The sequence below is a fragment of the Mercenaria mercenaria genome, chromosome 1, assembly GCF_021730395.1.
Source record: "Mercenaria mercenaria strain notata chromosome 1, MADL_Memer_1, whole genome shotgun sequence".
In the NCBI taxonomy this organism is placed as follows: Eukaryota; Metazoa; Mollusca; class Bivalvia; order Venerida; family Veneridae; genus Mercenaria; species Mercenaria mercenaria.
Genome location: NC_069361.1, coordinates 98,228,687 through 98,244,968, shown reverse-complemented (window position 1 = coordinate 98,244,968; position 16,282 = coordinate 98,228,687). Strand labels below are relative to the sequence as shown.

Here is a 16,282-nt window from a genome sequence, read left to right as displayed (position 1 = left end):
TCACCTGAAACCTGGTATATAGATATAGGGCATGGTAGAGAATATGCATGTCCTTTTATTGTTTTCAGAAAATATATTTCATGTTCCATATATGCAAAAATATTAAAGATATAACAAAAAGTAGTCCGGCAGTAACTGTAGCAGATTTTTTCATCGCATCTGGTAGTTGTAGATAGATGATGGACAGTATAAGCTTTCTGAAATAGAGGATATTACATGAGTATCTTTTCATATTGAATTTATTAAACAAGTTGAATAAAATAATAAAATGCGAGGCTCTGCTAGTTGGTTATAAGATCTGTATCATTGATAGCTATCCAATAAAAAATGTGAGGCTCTGCTGAGCATTTTATCAGTTTTATTCAACAAGTTTAATAAAGTCATTTTATCAATTTTATTCAACGAGTTTAATAAAGTCAGTGTGAAAAATCACAAATGTAATATTCTTTTTATCACATGTTACTGATGTTAGTATTTTTTTCTGTCGAAACATCAAAAATTCTACTTTCTTTAACTATATAAACAAGTCATTTTGACCAACGTCTCCTATACTATAAACGGCGTCGACGTCAAAGCTTTATTACACATTTATTCAATGTGTTTATTACACTCCCACGACGTCAAACATGTGATAAAGATATATTTTAAATGTTAACAAAGATTTGCTTAGAATGTACACACATTCTATCAAGAGCTTTGTGTTTTCACAATATTTCAGGGTTTACACGACAGATTATCCACTGCCCAGTATACATGATCAGCTCATTGATGACCTGCAGACAGTTTGTGGTGTAATGTCTGATCATTTGTCAGCCAATTCAGCCTTGCATAGTGTACAAGATTGGTAAATATAGTTACACCAAAAGTTGTTTTCGATGCATTTCTGTTTTATACATACATCAACATATTATGATCTTTCATAAAGATATTCAGACAAGACTTAGTTTAATTATTTTAACGTTATTTATATTATTATTATTTACCAGATTTTTATAGCACTCTTTTCAGCTATAAAAAAAATGTTCAAAAGCGCTGAAGGAGTGGTTGTATATTGTTTTACATTTGTTGGTTGCTTTGGTCAGTATATCTGTCACTTTGGTCTGTCAGTCAGTCCATAGAGTGAACAGTTTCCACCCAATAAATGAGAACCACCTGGCCTAGGACCTTCAGACTTTAGAACTTGATTAGGCTAATCAAGTAGACATTTCTTATAGTATTTTGGGTCAGTAAGTCAAAGGCAAAGGTCACAAGAGCTTAGACCTTGAAAACGGTTTCCACCCAATAACTTTAGAACCACTTGACCCAGGATCTTCAAATTCGATAGCATGAATGAACTCATCAAGTAAACAACCTCTATACTTTTTGGAGTTAATAGTTTAAAGGTCCAGATCACAGGGGCAGTAACCTTTAAATCGGTTTCTGCCTTATAACTTAAGAACCACTTGACCCAGAACCTTCAAAACCGGTAGGATGTTTGAGCTTACAAAGTAGATGACCTACATTGTGTTAGGGTTCAGTAGGTCAAAGGTCAAGGTCACAGGGGCATGAATCTTAAAAACAATTTCTGCCAAATAACTTGAGAACCACTTGACCTTGAACCTTCAAACTTGTTGGGGACCAAAGGTCAAGGTCACAGGGGCCTGTTTCTACTCAGTAACTTTTGACTTGGAACCTTTAAACTTAAAAGCATGATTGAGCATATGAAGATGACCCCCTGTTATGTAGGGGTCAATAGGTCAAACCGTCAAAGGTCACAGGGACCTGAACATCAAAAAAAAAAACCCACTTGATCTGGCACTTTCAAATTTGATAGTATGATTGGGCTTATGAAGTAGAAGACCCTATTATTTTTAGGGTCAGTAAGTCAAAGGTCAAGGTCACAAGGGCCTGAACCTTGAAAACAGTTTCCATTCAGTGACTTTAGAACCACTCCAAGTATCTTCAAACTTGATAGAATGATTGGTCTTATGAATTGTTTTTGTGGGTAGTAGGTCAAACCTATCATGGGACTGAAAATTGGACAAACCATCATATGTGGCATACATGTTTTACAAACAGCTCTTGTAGTTTTCTTGTCCTCATACCTCTCCCCCAACCTGTATGGCCTTTTTTAGTGGGTTTGTGTGGAATGGCAATAAGATTTACCTTTGTCCGAAAGTCTGTCAGGATGTCCATCAATCTGACAAAGTTTGTGTCACACATTTCTCAGAAAGCATTTGACCTAGAGTTTTGAAAACTTATAGGAATGTTATTCAACATAAGAACTTGTACATCCCTAATTTTGTAATATTCTGGCTACTTTCATTTTCAGTTTGACATACACAGCTTGCACAAGATTTAGTTCGTACATTGATGACTTGCTAAGAAGCAAAATCAACACCTTGTACAGAGAAAAGCAGTGTCAGGTAAGCAGATCAATGGATCCCTGGGCAGCGGGGTATGTTCTCTGTAATGATTTGATAAAAGACATTGTGTTTGAAATCATTTGTCCTCCATCTCTGATTCATGTGGGGTAGTTGGCAGTTACTTTTAGAGAACAGGTTTGTACTGGTACAGAATCCAGGAACACTGGTTAGGTTAACTGTCCACCATTACATAATTGAAATACTGTTGAAAAATGGCGTTAAACCCAAAAACAAACAAAGAAGTAACAGGTAATCTACTGTAATTTAATACAGATAATATAATACAAGTACAAAAATGTGTTCAGACACAATATTAGATCATTTGCTATTCCAACAGTCACAGTTAGTTGATGGTGTTTTTTGTATGTGTTTACGTTTGTTTATCCTTGCGTCCAGCAAACCAAATGAGTTAGCATGTTCTAAAGAATCTTTAAGATGAATTTGTTTTCTTATGTGTTTGTTGTATCTCACATTGTTATGTTATTTAAGTATTTTTATCACACATCATTATGCTGTTTTAATTATGTATTCTTCTTCCAAAATGACCTGGTCTGAAAGCCCACTGTCATTGTTCATCTCCCCCAGTAGATAAGTGATTGGTAGAGAGATTCTCCCACCAGACATATAGCTTGCAGTCTTATGTCCCAGTCTGGAATGTCCCAGTCTGGAATGCCCTGTATTTAAACTGGTCTAATTCCTTCTGATACAATATTGCTATGAAAATAGATGGTTTTGTAAAATTCTGTGTTGTAGAACAATATTTGCTTCAATTACCGCAATTAAGTTTCTAAATATACCTTTTCATATTGCTGTGTCAGGTGCCAGATACACAGTGTACAGACAGGGAAGGTGAGGTTCTTTCTGTACTGGAACACGTCACATCAGAATGTCATACTGTACTGAATAATCTACAAGACTTCGTAACTCTCAGGCAACAACAGCTACTTGATAAACAACTTAGATCACGGCAGAGGGAGAATTTTAAGAAATTTCTTACAAGGTAGGAAAATATTGATATATTGAAAACAAATGATTTGAGTTTCAAGGTACAGTATTTAGGCCATAATAAATTAATTCCTAGATTATTATCCAAGTTTTGTTTTAAAAAGGGGGCAGTTGTGGGGTGTGTGTAGAATTTTATTTTTTATTTTTAAAACAACTGTATGCAGGGGTTCCACTTGACCCGGGAGTAGGGATTTTGACTCTTGATATAAGCAAGAGTGCATGCAGACTCCTAGAATTTCAGCTGAAGGGTCCTTTTTATCAACATTAGATATATTACAGTTTAAGCTCACAAAATCAAGCCTTTTATTTTCAAAATGACAGATATTTACATATAAATTGAACCCCTCCCTTACAGAAGAAAAAGGCCTGCTGCGTACTCTTGCTGTGTACATACAGCGTATATGATGCGTACATGATGTGTACTAAAATCAAGGGCTTTAAATAGTACGCAGGATATACACCGCACATACACCGATAGTACGTTTGTAGTACACTTTTGACATGCAAATGAGCTCTGCCGCGTACTATTTGCTGCGTACATGCTGTGGACTACATAGTACACAGGATGTACGCTGGAGGAATTTAGTATGCGAGAAATAGTACACAGCATGTACGCGGCACATACACTTTTCACATGCAAATGAGCCTGCGGTGTACTACCCCTGCGGCGTACATGCTGTGTACTCTTGCGGTGTACATGCTGTGTACTACTGCGGCGTACATGCTGTGTACTCCTGCGGCGTACATGTGGTGTACTCCTGGCCAGAGTCCTGCGGCGTACATGCTGTGTACTCCTGCTGCATACATGCTGTGTACTCCTGTGGCGAAACTGCTGTGATAATGTAAATTCCTTACCCCACCAACTTTCGTATGGAAATGCTGATCATTTGGACAGAAAAAAAAACAGAAAAAAGATAAGTGACATGCATCAATAAGTATTTACCCTTACCAAAATAATGTAGATTGATGTTATCAAATAAATTAGTATGCTTTTCTTCATCCACTTTTCAATGAAATAAATCAATTTTTGTACCATGTAATTTGGTAAACATTTGAAGAAAATGGCGTAACTGCATCAAGGGGAAACAACTTTAATGCAACTAAATATAAGTGTTGTGATTTATTATAGACAATGTGTGCGTAGTATGTATTTATTTTGATTAAAATCCATCTGAGAACAATCTAGGACTGGAATTATATAAGCATTTATACACTTTTACGTCCGTAAAAAGTAGCGCACCAAAAAATTTTGGATTGATTTTTTCCAAAGGGGCGAGCGCAATTAGCCAAAAACATTATGAAAATATACGAGCGGCAAATCCGATGAACAACTTTTTAATTTGGTGAGGCCTTAATGAGTTAACATAATGAGCATTAAAGCCTTTATAAAACATGATAGAATGGTGTTTTGCTTAAGAGTATTCAAATAACAGTGAGAGCTATTAATTCTTCTCATTCGGGCACTGTTGAGGCATTATCTTGGTAATTATTTCATGTATTACAAAATGTAATGCAACAAAGTTCAAATAAGGCTTTTCAATTATCCAAGTTAGAAAGCTCCAGGATTAATTCAAAATGAAAAAGAATATATTTTTACACTGCTTGCAAGGTGCAGCTCAGAAATCACCAAGATGTAAGCTTCACAAATGAACATTGCAAATAGTTTGGCAAATTTTCATTGTTCAGAATACCAGTAATCTGAACTACTCTATGCTATTAAGATAAAAGTTACTCGGAAATCAAGTTCTTGCTTCCAAGAAAAAAAAAATGTACAAATCCTTCCTGCATGAAGTGTACTTCAGACTTTTACCTAAAAAAATTCAAAGTATAAACACCAAAAGAAAATGAACAAGTCCCTCCCGCGTATATGAAGTTTACTTCAGACTTTAACTTATAAAAAAAGACAAAGTATAAATGCCAAAAGAAATTGTACAAGTCTTTTCCGCGTATATGAAGTGTACTGCACAAATTTCAAAGTATCTGCGGTGTACATGCAGTGTACTATTTTCTTGTACAAGTCCCTCCTGCGTACATGCAGTGTACTCCTTAAATTTTCAGAGTCTGTGCTGCGTACTTGAAGTGTACTAGTGACCTCCTGCGTACATGCTGTGTACTCGTCGAAATAGTACGCGGCATGTACGCAGCATGCGGTGTATGTAAAATGTACTCCTCTGGCGTACTACTGTGTTCGCGGCATATACACAGCAAATACGCAGCATGTACGCCACAGAGGCTTGCTTCTGTAAGGGCTGAGTACAAGGCAAGGCAACCGACAGAATAAACTAAAAACAAACTTGTAGACTTTCTTTTTACTGTCATATTACAAGTAAGTTTTCAGTGATTCAACATTTAATTAGTAGCTGGATCGACCTGCATTTGTGATGAACCAACTATAGATCGACCAACAAACGGTTGCTTATAGTTGGTTTCGCCACGATCAATCGGCGCTTTATGATATAGACTGCCCGAAATAAAGTCATTGTGTAGGTCCAGTAATGAGTCAGCATAATTGCACACAAACCAGTCTTTGAAAAACCACTACGATTATATAAACCATAGTGAAAGTTGTTATTTTACAACTGTTACAATGCTCTTCAATTGGAGGAGCGCGAGTTTAATTTGCGACACGCTTTATCGTGTTTATTTTGCGGCTGCATTAAAACAAATAAACGGGACCCTTCCTCCACAGCTCGTACATTTTTGGTTCCTTTTTTTTTTTTTTGAGAGAGAGAAATAAAAAAGGTTGGGACGGCATAAAAAGGAGGGGGCGGACATCAAGAGCCAAAGTAGAGAAAACATAAGAAATATTTTGCTGCAAACAAGTGTATGTTCTGTAGCAGCTGTTGTGGCAATTTCGTTTTTGGAGAACTATGCTTTCTGCAGAGATAAAACAACAGAAAGTAGTTTTCCTTACAATTAATTATTATCAGGAAAATTGGTCCAGTTCTGTCCAGTATAAATCAATTTATAAGGCAATTGTAACACAACCCGATTCATTTTCCTTTTAAACAAAGAAGGCTGAAAATTGTGTGTTATTATACAACAATTCATTTTTCTGACGTCACAGTTATTACATCATAGCGTCAAATGGCATAGCGGCACGCTGGTAAAGCAACCAACATAAAACAGGCAATAATTTTATTACTCAAAATAAAAACCAATTATCTCATACAACACTCTTTATTCATCAAGAATATGCATTGATACTTACAACGATAGTTAAACATACGCATGATACATTTTGTAATAATTTAATTAAATTCAGTAAAAGTATATTGACAATATTGGGAGTTGATCGGCCGCTCATGACTCAACAAGGGTCTCACCGTGTAGAGTCTTTAAAAGCACTACAAAATCCGTCGACCGAGAGGAGAACAGACGCACCAACCCAAGGCTTGCAAAAACAACGCAACTGCGCAATCCATCGAACTTCGAATTGTGAATCCAACCCAGCCCGGGTGTCACCGGGATGCGGTCAAATGCACAACCCTAGCCAATGTAAAGCGAGGCAATATAACACAACGGACCACAAGGCAAAGCAATGCAAGACACTTTGTACTTTGTAACAGGTATCACTCAAACAACGCAAAGTAACGCAAGACACTTTGTACTTTGTAACAGGTGTCACTCAAAGGCAAAGCAACACAAGACACTTTGCACTTTATAACAGGTATCACTCAAATGCAAACACACAACAATTTCAATTGAACGTCGAGCTACCATTCCACCCATTTCGGGTTTCACCGAGAATGAGCGAAACCGCAACACAAGTCAATGAAAGGCAAGGCAAGGCAAGGCAAAGTGACACCACTGAGAGCAACGCAACATACGCAACACACGCAACACTAGGGATTGCCAAGTACTAGGGCAAAACCTTTTACTATCCAGTTAACACAAACTTGTAAACATATGATACCACAAAGTACGCAACTTGAATGCAAACATACAGACACCGTATCCGCTCACCTCACGGCCGACAGAATTTTACCGCTTACATATTATGAGCGACAATATCCATCAAGCCAGTATTATAAATAAACACCTTTTACTTATAGTATTATGACAAGATGAAGAAAAACTAATATTAAGGTCTATCAAATGTCACAGTTAAAAAGCCAGTGTCCTACATAATAATTGTTACCACAAATAATAGCAGAATTTTCTTAGTGATATCCAACTGTGAGCACAAAGTTTTTAAGTTCACATGAAATAATATTTACGACAGTCAATACTTCCTATAATTATTTTCCTGTCCTTGAATTCCATGTCAATACGACACATTTAACTTAAAAAGTGAAACTTATTCTAATAATTTTATTACTTCACTATTGTCTTCTTGTACATTTAGTTTATATATTTTAATACTAGAAATACGTATATTAATATCAATCAACTATCCCGTGCCTTTTTAAAGAAGTATAAAATCTTTCAAATTATACTGGAGAGTCTTATACAAATATAGTCACGCCCATGCTAAACCGTTTTCTTAAATAACAAAATTTATATATACTGCATCAAAATGTCTCAGTTTTTTCTTCATAACACGGTATGAACATCTCACATTTGGAAGTCCTTGGTCACGTAACAAGATGACATCTAGCCCCGTCATACATTTTGATGGCTGGATGTGTTATCTCCTGCAGTGTTATTGCTCTCCGGTATATCACCCTCATCAATTTACTTTGGCACAGTTTAACCCTGCAATTGTAAGTAAAAAGACGGCAGTACCTAACAACTCAGTCGTCAAGACCGGGTGGACAATAACAATTAACTTAAACTAGAACATCAACGTTAGCTATTGTTAAATAGATGGACTTTATGCAAATTTCCTTTACAACTTTGAACCAATTTCATAAAACATTCCACAGATGATGTAAGATCAACATAAATAGATCAGTAAAGTGTATATAAAATACTGACAAAGTATTCTAGCAAGTTGTTAAAACTACAATACTAGCCCGAAATTAAAGATGCAAAACTCTATGTTTCGAAAGTTTCCTATAAATACAGGGTGTGGCGGGCGGGTAGTTTTGACGTTACCGACGGTGTAGCTAGCAAAATGTGAGAGAACTGCACGAGATATTGGTATTTATATTATATCGACTGGGTACCAGTATCAATAGGAACCAGTTCAGATCAGCCAAGTGTAACAATATCGATGACACGTTTATCTACGAAAACAGACGACAATTTAATAAACTAGCAGACGGTAATTAACGAGCAACAATTTGAGAAAAAATAAATTAAATTATTTTAATTCTAAAATAATTTCCATTATTTAATAGTTGTCATCAAGGATGCTCTTTAAAATCCTTGGTAATGTGTTAGAATAGAAATAATACATCTCATTTAGTGGTTTGCTCTTGAATAAAATAATTGTTGTTCAGATGCGTATTATTATATCACTCGGGCTGTGCCCTCATGATATAATTCCTTCGCATCTGATCTCCAATGGTTTTATTCAGCGACAAATCACAATATGAAATATATTTTTTCTTAACTATTTATTAGTTTGCAGTAATATGTATGTAATAAATGGACGTCTGTTGCATTATCATTCTGATGCCACTTCAAAAGAAAGATATTTGAAATATTGATTATGTACATTTAACCTTTTGGAGACAAATTGATGTTAACCTTAATTTTTTATTGACATTGGGTATTTAAACATTCTCTGCTCTAGTTCTTTAACCACATCTAAGTAGGCAGCTGTCTGCTTGTGAAAAGCCTTTTCCAGGGCTGTAAGTAGGCGGCTGTCTGCTTGTGAAAAGCCTTTTCCAGGGCTGTAAGTAGGCGGCTGTCTGCTTGTGAAAAGCCTTTTCCAGGGCTGTAAGTAGGCAGCTGTCTGTAAGTAGGCGGCTGTCTGCTTGTGAAAAGCCTCTACCACGGCTGTAAATAGTAACTTTTCTCTATTCATAAAATGTAATGCTGAACAAAGCAAATTACAGGTACTGCAGTATACATATATTTCAAAAAAGAAATAATACCAAACATTTCAGTAAGTCTTTAAAAAGAAAGGGAAAACATTAAAACTGACATTTTTTCACACTTTATCTCTTCAGCTGACTAATTTTATTTTCAGTTTTCCAGCCTTTGTGACCATCACCAATATGTGCAACTATATGTGTTGTTGGCAGTTGTATCATCTTGACACATTAAATCATCAGAATTGTTACAATCAAAAGATAAGGTGACTGACATATTTTTTATATATTTAAACTAGTTCTGCATACTTGAAACATTTTTTTTCTCTATAATGTAGAATTTGATTAAACCTTGATTTTTTTAAACTTCAGAGGATATACTAAGAAAAAGATGGGGTTGTATGCTCATTGCTTGCTAGTCTGGTTTTAGAAATTTGGACTTCATGTACGTTTTTACCTCACATGTCACAAAGTGACAGTGTGAGCTTTTGTGATCGCGCAGCGTCCGTCGTGCGTGCGTCTGTCCGTGCGTGCGTCCGTGCATAAACTTTTGCTTGTGACCACTCTAGAAGTCACATTTTTCGTGGGATCTTTATGAAAATTGGTCAGAATGTTCAGCTTGATGATATCTAGGTCAAGTTCGAAACTGGGTCAACTGCGGTCAAAAACTAGGTCAGTAGGTCTAAAAATAGAAAAACCTTGTGACCTCTCTAGAGGCCATATTTTTCAATGGATCTTCATGAAAGTTAGAATGTTCACCTTGATGATATCTAGGTCAAGTTCGAAACTGGGTCACGTGCCATCAAAAACTAGGTCAGTAGGTCAAATAATAGAAAAACCTTGTGACCTCTCTAGAGGCCATATTTTTCATGGGATCTGTATGAAAGTTGGTCTGAATGTTCATCTTGATGATATCTAGGTCAAGTTCGAAGCTGGGTAACGTGCTGTCCAAAACTAGGTCAGTAGGTCTAAAAATAGAAAAACCTTGTGACCTCTCTAGAGGCCATATTTTTCAATGGATCTTCATGAAAATTTGTCAGAATGTTCATCTTGATGATATCTAGATCAAGTTCGAAACTGGGTCACATGCTTCGAAAACTAGGTTATTAGGTCTAAAAATAGAAAAACCTTGTGACCTCCCTAGAGGCCATATTTTTCAATGGATCTTCATGAAAATTGGTCAGAATGTTCATCTTGATGATATCTAGGCCATGTTCGAAAGTGGGTCACGTGAAGTCAAAAACTAGGTCAGTAGGTCTAAAAATAGAAAAACCTTGTGACCTCCCTAGAGGCCATATTTTTCAATGGATCTTCATGAAATGGGCCGAATGTTCATCTTGATGATATCTAGGCCATGTTCGAAAGTGGGTCACGTGCAGTCGAAAACTAGGTCAGTAGGTCTAAAAATAGAAAAACCTTGTGACCTCCCTAGAGGCCATATTTTTCAATGGATCTTCATGAAAATTGGTCAGAATGTTCATCTTGATGATATCTAGGCCATGTTTGAAAGTGGGTCATGTGTGGTCAAGAACTAGGTCAGTAGGTGTAAAAATAGAAAAACCTTGTGACCTCCCTAGAGGCCATATTTTTAAATGGATATTCATGAAAATTAGTCAGAATGTTCATCTTGATGATATCTAGGTCAAGTTTGAAACTGGGTCACGTGCTTTCAAAAACTAGGTCAGTAGGTCTAAAAATAGAAAAACTTTGTGACCTCTCTAGAGGCCATATTTTTCAATGGATCTTCATGAAAATTAGTCAGAATGTACACCTTGGTGATATCTAGGTCAGCTTTGAAAATGGGTCACGTGCGGTCCAAAACTAGGTCATTAGGTCTAAAAATAGAAAAACCTTGTGACCTCTCTAGAGGCCATATTTTTCCATGGATTTTCATGAAAGTTGGTCTGAATGTTCACTTTGATGATATCTAGGTCAAGTTCGAAAGTGGGTCACATGCAGTCAAAAACTAGGTCAGTAGGTCTAAAAATAGAAAAACCTTGTGACCTCTCTAGAGGCCTTATTTTTCAATGGATCTTCATGAAAAGTAGTCAGAATGTTCACCTTGATGATATCTTGGTCAAGTTCGAAAGTGGATGATGTGTGGTCAAAAACTAGGTCATTAGGTCTAAAAATAGAAAAACCTTGTGACCTCTCTAGAGGCCATATTTTTCAATGGATCTTCATGAAACGTGGTCAGAATTTTTATCTCGATATCTAGGTCAAGTTCAAAACTGGGTCACGTGAGCTCAGATACTAGGTCACTATGTCAAATAATAGAAAAAAGCGACGTCATACTCAGTTCAAAACTGGGTCATGTGGGGACAGGTGAGCGATTCAGGACCATCATGGTCCTCTTGTTATAATAAGAGTCCATTGTGATGACATTTTCATGAACAAGAAATTTTCTTCATTGTAGATGTTAACACTTACACTGCTAAATTTCTATAATGAACTTGTCAATCTTCCAATTTGGACAGTACCATTAACTGTTAAAGGTGGTGCTTACCAAAAAGATACTGACTGAATAGCAAACAGTGCAGATCTTCATTAGACAGCACAGATGTGCAGACTGATCATGACCTATATTGGTCGCAATGGCAGAATCAATCGTGTCCAGCATGATAAAGGGTTAACGCAACTTCTCACAATAAAAGGATTAGATATCATTCTTATAACAGTGACAATGACTTTGCATAGACACCTGCATTAGGATATCTTGAACAAATTTCTGTTTCTGGTACTGCTTCACTTTAAATTGGTAACAAACTCAACAGTACTGCTCATAATAATAATTTAACTAGTAGCAGAGCTTGTCCAAGTTTTTGCTAAATGCTTAATTATCATTCATAACTGACCTACATATTATCAATATTTGCAATGTCCTTACATGGGAAGTTTGTTGACTTTTTGTTGTAAAGTAGATGGAGTTTATGTCTAAGGACTTTCTTACATCTCTTTTAAGTCTGATATTTATTTCATTTTCAGGTTTTGGAAGAGGAGTTTACAGTTCTGTGAAAACCTGAGAACATGTTCCCAGCCAGACAAGAACAAGTGGACAGATGGATTGGACCTTATATCTCAGTACACAAAATCATTACACAGTAATGTTGTGACACAGTTAATGTGTACACATGAGAACAAGACATGATGAGTTTTTCTAGAGCCATTTACCAGAGGATTATTTTTTAGTTAACTTGAGTTTGTGCTCATAGTGAGCTTTTAGGGTCACTGGATGTCAGTTGACTGACCATCCATCATCCTCAGTTTAAAAAAACTACCTAGCCATTGTCATCCAGACTTCGCAGGAATGTATTATGGTAGTCCCTTTTCAGATTTTTATCAAAACTAGGTCATCCATGCAAAATTCTTCATGGCAACCAAATTATGACAACTTTAGAAATCTCAGGTACCACTGACCCTTGTCATAGTCAAAAGTGGTCAAATAGTTTATGTGTCATTGATTTCAAGTCACTTTCTCCGCACCAATGTGGGATTGAGGCTTGCACGGGCGATGACATGTTGCCCGTATGCATCTAAAAAAAAAAAAGAGGCAAATTGAAGTTTGCCATTATGCATGAACATTTTGACATCCAGACGTTGTGAGCAAAAGGTGAAAACAATTTGTAAAAACCATTAAAAAGACATGAAACAAAAATGTTTTTGTTTTATATGTAAAATCCAAATTGAATGTTGCATTATTATTCTGGTGCCACTTAATTAAGGCACATTTTTCAATGACTAAATTTTATAAAGTCAAGATCAAATATTATCAGTTTTACTTAAAATATCTGATAGACCAATTTGCACAAGAATAGTGTATTCGCTTAGAGCCATATTTTGGGTCCCGTGCGATTGGAAAAAAAATTAATGGTGACATATACCAGACTGTTCCATAAAGTCTGAAGTTCATTCTAAGCCATGTCGCCAGTCTGAATTCTGCGACTGGAGTTATGACGTCATCAAAATGGCGGCCATTTTGAAAATTAAATCTATCATTATCTTCAAATGAAGATAGTTGTTTGTTTCTGGTGCTGAAAGTGAAGTCTGTTGTAGTTTACATCGTACAGATACATAATTATTTAGCATTATGTAATTCTGAATAAAAGTTACGACATTTATACAATTTTAAAGACATACTTAAATAATATTATGCCTAAATTTCATTTTTGAATAAATGAACAATTTATATCTCATATCATTTATGGAATTATAAAATAAACATGTTTGCGAGTATAAAAGGTATTGTGTAAGGTTTAAATACATACTAATTAATGTGTAAGTAAACACAGTATGAATAATTATTACGCTACTAAAACTCTGGAAGTTTGTTTGAAACAAATAGTTGTTACTTTACTGACATATAATTGTAATTGCAGTTTACACAGTTAGTTTATATACTAAGTCAAGGTAAAGATGTTTAATGAGGATTTTCTAGATTTAGATCAATATGCAATGATGAAATATTTATGTAAAAGGTGAGCATAGTACATCTTTAAAGGGACGTGAAATAAAGGAAAAGCTTTATGCTGCAACGTAATTAAATGTAAATCGAAAATAGAAACCTGTTGATAATTATCTAATAGTAAATATCTTACATAACTGAAAAACTGTAATAATAGATTAGACAAACTTATAACAAAAACACCATCATGTCGCAGGGACTTGTACTCACGACCCTTCAAAAATTGTATATTTATAGTCTGTAATATAATGCTACATTTGGGCTTTTAACGTATCTTTCTGAATGAGTGAACTCTTCTTTCAAGTGACCTAATATTATGTCTTGCTATTTAACACAGCTGGACATAACTATAGAATAAAAGAGTATAACTATATATAATTCATCTTTCACATTTATAAGTTACTTTCAACTTTTCCTTTTCGTTGTTGCTGTTGTGACATTCATATATCTTGCTATTGACCCATTCAAATTGATGTGTCTACGCGAAACCCTTTAACCATGAAATATCACTGATCAGTAAAATATACACAGCATTCAGTGAAAACTGACATGATGTCTGTGGAGCATTTACAATCATTTTAGAAATGTTTAAGCTGCTGTATGAAACACATCAATAAATTTGTTTCTAACATTTTCTTGACAATGTTTTAACATCTGTTCGTTAATATCTTCTCTGTGTTGTCGTCTTGATGTGGTGAACATTTGTGTCAATTTTCTTCGAAATCCTTCAAGGGGTCCAAGAGTCACACAGCGGACACGAAATTGATTACGGATGGGCGGTCAGATGGACACCGGCGTCATAACATAATATGCCCCCTTCGGACAAATAAAAAGCCTGTTTGTTTTCTGTCAAGACAGGCAATTGCAAATATTAGTTGTTAAAACAGGCCAATGTTTTGTGGGTGAAAAATTACAAACAACAATCAAAAAGTCTTACAATATTTCAAATATGTCTAAATTTGGCAGTAGACTTAAAATATGCCAAGCTATTGTCGACGAAAACAAATAGTCATAACAATTCAGTTTTTGAACGGAAAGGTTAACAAACAAAAGCTTTCCTCTACAGCTAAATAATTTAGGGAAAAATGATACTCATCCCTCAGGTTGGTACTTACAGGACCAGTAACAGTTACTGCTGATAATCAAGATCTTATTGGTGAGTCCATACCTATTTCATTGCATGTTATCTACGTTGGTTGATTCTTGGTCCTCCCGCGGTAAGCAAGAATGCCAATTTGAACGTGTCAAGGACAGTCACATTCCCAACTCATCACAGAATCTTATGTGCTCGACCCTTACATGTACGCATACATCCACAAACCTACAGCAACTATTTGTGATGATAACTAATAACATTTACAGGAATCAGCCGGTGTATTATACATTAAACATCAAGAAGTATAGAACTAAAATACTTCTTACACGGGTTATGTATTTAAGTAGACTACTCTTAGCCCATTAGAATCAGATAGCTTATAATAATATAGGGCAACTGTTCTCTAATTAGGTTGCCTATATTCCAAGAAACTTTGTGAATAGTTGCCATATATTCTTTGCCATTGACAAAACGTGATTTCAAGAAAGACACTTTTGATAGCAAGAATTCTGTCTTAGAACTGTTAAGAAATTTCTCCAAAAATGTTATTAAATGTTTGCCAGCCCTTGCCAATTGATAAATTTATCACAGAACTTTCAAGAGTTCTCAGAATTCCAGACATTGGCAAACGTTTCATCATCCAGTCGTGATACACATCATGAAAAGTTTCCTTCTCGCAAATTATTTGCCACAAACTGGGCTAAAATGACTGACATGAAGGTAAAAATCCAAACTTAGTGGACTATGGAAAGTTTATTGTTTAAAGACTCCATTATAATTGTTCAATCAAATTTTGAGATCCTATGGAAACTATTAATCCTAACTTTTGAAAGGCTTCTATCAAAATAAAACATATCTATCGGGAAAGAAACGTTAGACGAAAGGTAGGAATTCTAATCATTGCATTTGATTAAGTGCGAATGCTTAAAGTCACTGTGGAGTTCAACGCGATACGGATGGTTGGCCAGCAAATTGGTACAGTGTTCATTTATAGCAGAGACATTAAGCACACATAAACAGCTACAACACTATTGGAATATGATGATATCAGTATATTTTGATGGTATAGCATATACCAAACAAACCTATCCAACAAGAAAATGATCTGTTGAAAAAATGCGGGTGGGGTAAGATATATTTTTATTATTTCACATTATTTGATTGTTTATATAGTTCAATATTGTTATTACATTGACAACAAATATTCTAGGATGGAAAACCAAAGATAATAAGATAAGTTTTGCTGTGTAACTTAAATAGATAATGAATTACGCAAAGTTATTTTTTCAAACCGCCATTTTGATGACGTCGTAGATCGGTCCAGTCGCGGAATTCGGACTGGCGACATGTCTTTTTGTGACCTTCAGACATGGTCTAACAGTTTGGTATT

The 16,282-nt window shown here is 35.5% G+C and overlaps 1 protein-coding gene across 6 annotated transcripts in view; it reads left to right on the top strand.

Moving 5' to 3' along the window:
- The window catches only part of LOC123529280 (endoplasmic reticulum membrane-associated RNA degradation protein-like), a 32,261-nt gene extending 19,232 nt beyond the window's left edge, over positions 1-13,029 (top strand). For 4 of the 6 annotated variants that reach the window (XM_045309579.2, XM_053518265.1, XM_045309589.2 and 1 more), the window contains 5 exons: positions 719-844; positions 2,312-2,405; positions 3,224-3,405; positions 9,493-9,600; positions 12,320-13,021. In XM_045309579.2, the coding sequence (XP_045165514.2) occupies positions 719-844; positions 2,312-2,405; positions 3,224-3,405; positions 9,493-9,600; positions 12,320-12,482 (673 nt within the window). In that variant the 3' untranslated portion in view covers positions 12,483-13,021. Of the gene's footprint in view, positions 1-718; positions 845-2,311; positions 2,406-3,223; positions 3,406-9,492; positions 9,601-12,319 lie in introns of all 6 variants that reach the window. The other 2 variants (XM_053518260.1, XM_045309550.2) reach the window with 2 other exon arrangements.
- The last annotated feature ends 3,253 nt before the right edge of the window (positions 13,030-16,282 follow it).